Below are 9474 nucleotides of genomic sequence, written 5' to 3'. Positions count from 1 at the left end.
AGTAGGACAGAGTCTAAAAAAAAAAAAAAAAAAAAAAAAGACTAAAGGAAAAGAAAGTCGCAGTCGACATGATCCAATTAGTAAATGCCTAATTGAATTAGTGTCACCTCCGTCAGCCAATAGGAGAGTCCCCGGGCTGTGGGGCCGCGAAGCCCCTCCCTGGCCGCACATATATAAAGCAGCCAATGACAGCCTGCAAGTTTCCAAGTGGTCAACTTGACCCACACTCGGGCAGTCGAGAAGGGCAGAAAGGCTAGCGCTGGTGGGTGGATGGGGACAGAGATCTAAATCCTCTTCTTCCTGGGTGTGAGTGTGGAGGAGGACGGGGGTGCAGAGTGGCAAGAAGGACGGGAAGGGAAAAGGAGAGTGCTTTTCGGTCAATTTCCACCTCCTGCCTTCAAACTCAGTGAGCTTTCCTCGCGGAAAGGACGCTGGGTTCCCGGCGCGCGGGTGCGCGCCTTAGCGGCCCGCGTGCGGCCAGGTGGGTAGCCCCAGCACCGGAGGTAGGGGAAGTTACCTTCCCCTCGGAAGAGGGCGCTGGCTCCCCCATCCTGCCTTTATATTAAGGCCGCGGAAGGAGAGGAAGCAGCCAGCTGCCGTCTGCGCTTTGCAAAGCATGCAGTTAGGGGAGCAGCTCTTGGTGAGCTCGGTGAACCTGCCCGGCACGCACTTCTACCCGCTGGAGAGTGCGCGAGGCGGAGGCAGCGGGAGCGCAGGCCACCTCCCTGGCGCGGCCCCCTCGCCTCAGAGGCTGGACTTAGACAAAGCGCCCAAGAAGTTCCCTGGCAGCCTCTCGTGCGAGAGTGGGAGCGGGGAACCCACGGCCGCCAGCGCGGGGGCCCCCGCGGCCATGCTCAGTGACGCCGACGCCGGGGACGCCTTCGCCAGCGCCGCGGCAGCGGCCAAGCCCGGGCCCCCGGACGGCCGCAAGGGCTCCCCCTGCGGGGAGGAGGAGCTGCCCTCAGCCGCTGCCGCCGCCGCCGCCGCCGCAGCCGCCGCCGCCGCCGCCACCGCGCGCTACTCCATGGACAGCCTGAGCTCGGAGCGCTACTACCTCCAGTCCCCCGGGCCTCAGGGCTCCGAGCTGGCCGCGCCCTGCTCGCTCTTCCCCTACCAGGCGGCGGCAGGAGCGCCCCACGGATCCGTGTACCCTGCTCCCAACGGGGCGCGCTACCCCTACGGCTCCATGCTGCCCCCCGGCGGCTTCCCCGCGGCTGTGTGCCCACCTGGGAGGGCACAGTTCGGCCCGGGAGCCGGCGCGAGTAGCGGAGCGGGCGCGGGCGGCGGCGGCGGGGCAGGCGGCCCGGGGGCCTATCAGTACAGCCAGGGGGCTCCGCTCTATGGGCCGTACCCTGGGGCGGCAGCTGCGGGGTCCTGCGGAGGATTGGGGGCGTTGGGGGTTCCTGGTTCCGGCTTTCGTGCCCACGTCTACCTGTGCAACCGGCCTCTGTGGCTCAAATTCCACCGCCACCAAACCGAGATGATCATTACGAAACAGGGCAGGTGAGAGCAGCGCGGAGGGGCTCCGAGGTGAATGACAATTGAGTGACTGTGTGGTCCTGGGGAAGGCCGGGGGTGAGGGAGCTGTGCCCATTCGCTCCGCGATTTGTTGGGAGAGTGTTTTTCCGCGAGCATCTCCAATCCGGTGTCCCTCCCGGTCCGCGCACCGGTTTGTGCACGGTGCTAATGTTACAGCTGCCCCCCCCCCCCCGCCCCCCTCCCCGTCACCCTCACCTGGACTGGCGAGAAGGAGGCGGAAATGGAAATTGGGAATTGTCCACAAAGCTGGATTTACTAGATCCGCCCGCTCGGCATACCGAGCTGGTCCCTGCATACCCGCGAGGAGCTGCGGGTGGGGAAAGGCGCAAAGGTTGGCTTCCTGAGCGCAGTAGATGGGCTCCCGCAGTTTTAGGCGCCAGAGTCTCCACGGGGCGCCTCGGGGAGATGGGCATCGGAGGGTTGGCTGGTGCGGGTAGTTGATTAGGCAGGCCCTGGAGCCAGACCTGGTGGGGTTCGGGACGTGAGAAAGTTCTGATACCCATCCAACTGCTAACAGTGGGTACGAATGGGAAATGTGAGGGGTGGGTGCTGGGAGAGGGGCGCTGAAGGGGAACTTTGAGCCTGACGAGTACCATTTAAAAATTTTAACACGAACAACTGAACCTTGTTCTCTGGTACTTAATCGTAGAAAAACGAATGATTTTTCACATCCTGGAAGAAAAATTAAGAACTTGAGTGGGGAGAGGGTGCAGTAGCACCTCAATTGGGGAAATGCTTACTTTGGGGCAAATTGTTTCAGAAAAGAGATGTTCCCAGAGTTGACAACTCAAGTATTTTGCAGAGTGAGGGGCCACTTTGTGGACCAGTATTCTGTTCTTTCTGTAGGCTTTTCAGTTCCTACTCTGATCTACCCCAGGTGCCGGCAAACCTGGTCTGGTGCGGGCCTGCTCTCAGGCATCCGGATTTAAACCGCTTATCCTGCTTCTGTTCCCTCATTCAGGCGCATGTTTCCTTTCTTGAGCTTCAACATAAACGGACTCAATCCCACGGCCCACTACAACGTGTTTGTAGAGGTGGTGCTGGCGGACCCCAACCACTGGCGATTCCAGGGGGGCAAGTGGGTGACCTGCGGCAAAGCGGACAATAACATGCAGGGTGAGGAGAGAGGAGGCCCAGGCAGGGAGGGGCGGGCAGTGAACTCCTGACTCGGAAAACTCACATTTAAATCGAGCACTTGCCCCTCATCTGGGGCCTAGAGGTGTCAGTATGAGTTTCTTGGTGTTGATTGTTGGAATGGGGGAGAGAGGGAGAGAATTGCCAAGTCAGATTTCTTGCCTAGGAATATAAACTTTGGTACTGTAACCATGACCCTACTCTTCCCCACCCTCCCCCACCAATTCCTACTAAATTCTCCTGGGTGGAAAGGGCTCCCAACACTCCAGCCTTCCCTTGAGAAAGCCTTCCCCAAGGTTGAGTCCACCCATGAAAACCCAACCACTTTCCATCAGATGTTGCCCTACCAGCTTTAGGAGGCCCCAAATTGACCTTCAAGAGACATCTCCTGGTGGCTCCTTTTATGTATTTTGAGGTAGCATTAAGATGACTGCCTTGTTCAAGGAGGGCCGGAAGCACAGGGGCCCTGGGAGGGCTGTCAGTGGAATCCCGGTGGAGAGCGAGCTCTGGGGAGACTTGTGCCTGAAAACTAACTCTTGAATCTATATGTAACAGACATCCCTCCCCTATGTCCATGTGTAATCAGCCCTATCTGCTTGGGTTTTGTGTTTTGTTTCATTTTCTCTTAGGCAACAAAATGTATGTTCACCCAGAGTCTCCTAATACTGGTTCCCACTGGATGAGACAGGAGATTTCCTTTGGGAAATTAAAACTCACCAATAACAAAGGCGCAAATAACAACAACACCCAGGTAGAGTGACAGAGGACGGGGTGTCTTCTGGCCATAGATTTCTTTTCCTAACAAGTTACCATACTCTTCGCTGTATTTGTAATATCTGCAGTTGTTTACCTGTTTGCTCACCTAGTTCTAACCTTTTTTTTTTTTTTCTTTTGACCTTTCATTTTCACTAGACTTCAGTCAACAGTGAGTTGACTATTAGGAGAAGAAATACTAAAGTCTTTGGGGGACTTAGTAACTAAGAGGAAAGAGTGTTTGTCAAACACGCATAGCCAGCCAGCTAGGTTTTAAGTTGCAAAAGCAGCAATGAGAAGATCTTAAAAATGGCTATAGAAAAAGGTAACTGTCAGTGGGCGACAAGCAGGAGTCCCATTCCAAAACATGTAGTTTGTCAAGATTTACCTCTAAGAGACTTTATGGATTTGGCAGCTCTTTTTCTGTACCATTTCCAGATGATAGTGTTGCAGTCTTTACACAAGTACCAACCCCGACTGCACATTGTTGAGGTGACAGAGGATGGCGTGGAGGACCTGAACGAGCCCTCAAAGACTCAGACCTTTACCTTCTCTGAAACGCAGTTCATTGCAGTGACTGCCTACCAAAACACCGATGTGAGTGTCCCAAATGGCCCAAGAATCTCTACAGCTAGGTCCAGCGTGATAAAGCACTCAACAACTGACTGTTTTTCTCCCCTCTCTAGATAACTCAACTAAAGATTGATCATAACCCCTTTGCAAAAGGCTTCAGAGACAACTATGATTCGTAAGTACAGCTTTTCTTCATATTTGCATGGTCATCTTTGAACAGGACATACATAACCAGACACTTCCCAGAGAACATTCTAGGATGAGTCTTCACGTTTGTTTGGGATTTTCAGCTATTTTTATTTTTGCATTTTTTCCCCCTTTGGCTAATCTTGCTTTAGAATTTTCACGGAAGGATTTGTTAATTTTTAAAGCAATGTTAAGGGCTGAAAAATGAGGAGCTATTTTTTTTAACATTTGAGTGGAGATTTGAAATTTTCGTAATCTGCATTTATATACCTTCCTTTTCATTTGATCCAACTTTTTTATCCTCTGAGGAATAGGTATTATTACTCCCCCTCTTTTATTATCATTATTATTATTTTTTTACATAAGAAAAACCTAAAACTAAGAGGATGTAATTTTCACAACATTAAACAGTAAAGCCCCACAAGGTCATTTACATGTGGGATTTCTAATACCACAGTCAGCATTCCTTCCCTGACATTGACAAAGGAGAGTGGCACTGTTCTTCAAGTTCTAGGACTTGCAAAGGTGGATTTTTCTATAGTTTAAATACTTAGTGCTTGGGAGGAAACTTTTTCCGTATGAGCCAAGCGTCGGGCTGAAATGGGCCAATGCATCTCCTACCTCCATCCCTCCACTCCAGCAGACCAGTGCTCCCAGTACAGCCCACTATGTGAGCCTTTTTGATTTCTGGGAGGTGGTTATTTGGTAACAACATTAGGGTTTTTTTTTTTAAGTGTTTCTCTTTATATTGTAGCATGTACACCGCTTCAGAAAATGACAGGTTAACTCCATCTCCCACGGATTCTCCTAGATCCCATCAGATTGTCCCTGGAGGTCGGTACGGCGTTCAGTCCTTCTTCCCGGAGCCCTTTGTCAACACTTTACCTCAAGCCCGATATTATAATGGCGAGAGAACCGTGCCACAGACCAATGGGCTCCTTTCACCCCAACAGAACGAAGAGGTGGTCAACCCTCCCCAGCGGTGGCTTGTCACGCCTGTCCAGCAACCTGGGACCAACAAACTAGACATCGGTTCCTATGAGTCTGAATATACTTCCAGCACCTTGCTCCCATATGGTATTAAATCCTTGCCCCTCCAGACGTCCCACGCCCTGGGCTATTACCCTGACCCAACCTTCCCTGCCATGGCAGGGTGGGGAGGTCGAGGCTCTTACCAGAGGAAGATGGCTGCTGGACTCCCATGGACCTCCAGAACAAGCCCCACTGTGTTCTCTGAGGATCAGCTCTCCAAGGAGAAAGTCAAAGAAGAAATCAGCTCTTCTTGGATAGAGACCCCCCCTTCTATCAAGTCTTTGGATTCCAACGATTCGGGGGTATACACCAGTGCTTGTAAGCGACGGCGGCTGTCTCCCAGCACCTCTAGTAATGAAAATTCTCCCTCCATAAAGTGTGAGGACATTAACGCTGAAGAGTACAGTAAAGACACCTCAAAAGGCATGGGGGGGTATTATGCTTTTTACCCAACTCCCTAAAGAGTTATTTTAACTACGTCAAAATGAGCTAACTTTTTGCAGATGGACTTGGTGGTGTTTTTTGTTGTCTTCTTTGCCTAGGTTTGCCAAAAAGACGTTTGCATTCCACCTTGATGCATCCCGTTTTGTGCAATCCTCTAAAAGAAGGTGCCAAAGCTTTTTAATTGCTGCAGGTAACTGAAACAAGCCTCGCATTTTTTTGTTTTTTAAATAAAATTAATGAAGGACTTTAAAGCATTTTAAAAATTCGAAGGTTATTCAAGGTTCTGGATTTATTTATTGAAGGCACTAAACATTCAGAGAATCGGGCTGTGAAGATTCGGAGTGCTGAGCGCTAGCCAATGAGTTGAAAGATCTGGTTCTCATTCCTATGTGTAAATCTGTAAGCAGAGAGAATCCCGGAGTGGCAAGGTGTTTTGCTTCTGGAAGAGAAGGGCTGGGCCTTAAGCTTCAACAGGGGACTTTTTGCTGTTACTTTCTGCTAGGGACAAAAGATAGCTAGGCCTGGGAGGTGAGAAAAACCTTACGTGAAGGTGCTGGCTTTACCTGACTTTGATTCCTCCTAGGCTTTCGAAGCAAGCCATGTTTGGCCCTAGTTCAGGACTGTGTCACAGGCTAGGCCTCTGCTGCGGGCTGGGGTGGCTAGTAGGACTCAGGAGAAGGGGGTGGGGAAGGGAGTGGCCAAAAAAGAAAATAAGAGAGAGAATTTTAAAGTGTACAGTTTTGTGTGTGCTTAGATACACTGTAGAACACCGTGGGATATATTGTACAAATAGTCTCCTTACGTGTCTGAGATGATGAAAATTGGTGCTTTGGCTTTGTCAAGAATTCACAGATCACCTGACAGCAGGGCTTGGGGGGGATAAGTTCTCTCATCATCCCGGATATTGGGGAATATTCTGTTTACTTCTTAGATAGTTAAGAATGTATTCAGCTACAATGTACTAACTCGAAACATGTGTAAGGAAAACTCCCCTATTTCACCCTCTTTCTTTGCCATCCCCACTACCCAGCTCGGTAATGTGAAGAAACTAAAACCTGATGCCACAGCTCCTATAGGCTTTTTAGAGATCTTGGATTTTTATGTACAGTCTTAGTCATTTTTAATAAATGTGGTTCATTAAGGGAACAGGCATAGCTCTGTCTTCTGTACTTGGAGTTGTAATCTTTGTTTTAAAGATCTTATTTTTCTTCCCTCTCCACTCTTCTCCAGCATGAACAGTGTCCCCCCCCCCACCCCCACCCCCAGGTTCTAGAATCTGTAAGTGGACACTGTAGTCATGAGGGGGTGGGGTTGCTTTTGTTTATCTTCTTTTTTTCTTGAAGATGAATGGGTTTATTTCCTCACCCCACTGGGAAGTCTGGACAATGGGTATTGGGCCGGTGGGGGTGGGGGTGGGGGAGAGGGGAGGTTGCAGAGATGCAGGATTGCCTATGTTAGGCTTAACCCGGCCTGGAAAACCTCGGCCACCAGCTCTTGGATTCCGGGCCCTGTCTCGGCCCGTGACCACTTCGTTCTCTGGGCTTTTTCCTAGGCTTTCTTGGGGCCACCCGTCCCTGGACCCACGTGGGCTCCCCGGGAACCCCCGCGGCCCTTTGAGCGCCCACGAGTTACTGGTCCCTGCAGCGCGGCGGGAAGCGGGCCGCCCACAACTCAGCTTCTGCTCCAACCTGCGGCTTTTTTTCTACATGGAGCCCCCAAGCGCACCCGCCGCCGCGGGCTGCTCGCCTCGGTAGCTGCTGGCCGGGGCGCGTCGCGGGCGGCCAAACTCGGCCACGGATGCTGGGGACGCTGCGGCGGCGGCGGCGCGGGCGAGGGGCGGGCGCGACACTTAGAAATGAGGATTCCAGTCGTCCCGTGCAGCTCCACTCTGCAAACAGCGGCCGGGAGCCGTTCGCCCTGAGTCTAGCTCCGTTTATTTGGCTCTCCTTCCCCAGGAGGCCGAAGGCCACCCCATCCCCTGGCTGAGCCCTAAGCCCGCCGAAAAGTTAAACCCAGGAGTGGGGCGGAGGGCTCTTTGTCCCCCTCTGCCAGACGTCCCGCCCGCCAGGCTTATCTGCAGACGGCTTCTGGCCCAGCTTGCAAACCTTTCCAGCCCCTTCCTGACCCTCCCGGGGTAAAGGTCTGGCCGGGAGGGTCATTTTGCTAAACTGCGTGGCGCGGAAATGCAGTTGCTAAGAGGATTAGCTGCTGGGAGGCGAGCAATCAGCCGGGACCTCCTCCTCTTCCGCGCCCAATTAAGGCCGCTAGGAGCCTCTCCCCAGTTTCCCATTCCCTGTATCCTTCCTGGGCCCGAGCTCTTCCCGCGCCGCCCGTGACCTTGGGGGCCCCGACTCTAGCCCCAAGTCTATGACCGTGCCTCTTCAAAAAGCTTTGCCAAAGCCGCCCGGAATTTTACGACGCTAGAAGCGAAAGCTTGAAATCTGGTTTATGTGTATTTATTATGGATGACAGATTCAGACTCTGGCGGGAGGACTCGCAGCCCCCCTAACCTGGTCAGCGCCCCCCTCTCCCCCCAGGGACCATAACGTACTGGGAGCAGCGACAGAATTTCGAAACAGTGCTCTGCCCTCTAGAAAGCCCGGATAATGCTAATCACCGCCGGGATAAAGCAGACTCTGGTCCCAGTCTATTTCGAGTCCTGTATATTTTTGCACCGTACAGTAAAAAGAACCTGGTACTTGTGAAAAGTCCCTCACAGTGTTTAATAGAAACGTAAGTGGCTGAGTGGCCCCAATTAACACCTTGTGATAAGGCATTCCTAAGATGGAGTGTCAGACACCAAATTGTGAAGAGATGTATCTAATTAATCCTCCTAGGATGACACCGATAAACAAGCCTCTATTTAAATAATGATCAAGGGCTCGGCGCCCCGTTTGTTTACATTCTCTGCCAGGGTCCCCGCATTTGCACCCGCTCAGGCGGCGTTCCCTGCGCAGGGTGGAGACCCCGGCTTGGGGGTCTGCAGCTCCGCCGGGATTCGCTTCACCTCCGTTCCTGCTCCAAACAAAAGCACACAGTAAAGCGAATAAACCGCAACGAAAGCCCAGAGGAAAACGAAGGGCAAAAAGAACCCGACTCTGAGTTGGAAAGGCTGTTGTTTGCCATTTTCCACGCTGTCCTTTACATAGCCATTTTTTTCGTTGTTCGAGTTTTCTTTTTTCTTTTTTAAGGCAAACGAAAAAAATAGCTCCCGCGTAGCTCCTGGACGTCTTTCCTGCTTTGGGAAGAACTCGGGGCGGGGCTTCCCTCCACTCCCCACCCCGCCCCGGCACAAGTTCGCTCCCCTTAGTCCCAGGATTCCTCCTCCTGGGTGCCGAAGCTGCGAATTGCTGGGACCTGGGGTAGCTGTCCTCGGGGTGGGCTGGGGAGCCGCCCACAGGGAAAGGCTGGAAGAGTACGAAAAGAAGTAGGCGATGGGAGAAGCTGCATACTAGCGCGCCAACTGTTAACTAGGGCCGGGGTTTGGAATCTGCAGCAGAGCATCTCCCAACTCCGTAATGGAGAGTTGGAAGCTCCCGATCAGCTTTTGGTCCTAGCGTCCTTCTTCGGACACCTTTGATTAACTTTAAACCTGGAGGTAAAGGCAAACTCGCAGTCTTCCCTTTCCTCTGCAGTCTCTTCCTTCTTTCTGAACCAAACGTGTGTGTGTGTGTGTGTGTGTGTGTGTCGGGGGGAGGGGGGTGATGATGCGATTCTGGTAAAAATTTGCAGGTGTCACGGAAAAGCACCGGAGTAAAAACGTTCCCGCATTCCCCTTGATTTTAATCGAAATTGAGCCTCCAGTAGGGACAG

General features: G+C 52.3%; 1 protein-coding gene across 1 annotated transcript; it reads left to right on the top strand.

Moving 5' to 3' along the window:
* The first annotated feature begins 588 nt into the window (after positions 1-588).
* EOMES (eomesodermin) lies at positions 589-6787 on the top strand. Its single transcript, XM_045863733.2, has 6 exons — positions 589-1503; positions 2501-2655; positions 3303-3424; positions 3865-4023; positions 4113-4174; positions 4940-6787. Exons 1-6 carry the CDS (start codon positions 617-619, stop codon positions 5676-5678), a joined length of 2124 nt encoding a protein of 707 aa, XP_045719689.1. The 5' UTR covers positions 589-616; the 3' UTR covers positions 5679-6787.
* Positions 6788-9474: the final 2687 nt, after the last annotated feature.

Source organism: Mirounga angustirostris, unplaced genomic scaffold (genome assembly GCF_029215605.1).
Source record: "Mirounga angustirostris isolate CCGP_5_RB_7025 unplaced genomic scaffold, mMirAng1.0.hap1 SCAF_1, whole genome shotgun sequence".
Lineage (NCBI taxonomy): Eukaryota > Metazoa > Chordata > Mammalia > Carnivora > Phocidae > Mirounga > Mirounga angustirostris.
The sequence above is the reverse complement of the archived record's forward strand: the minus strand, read 5'-3'. Positions and strand labels throughout refer to the sequence as shown.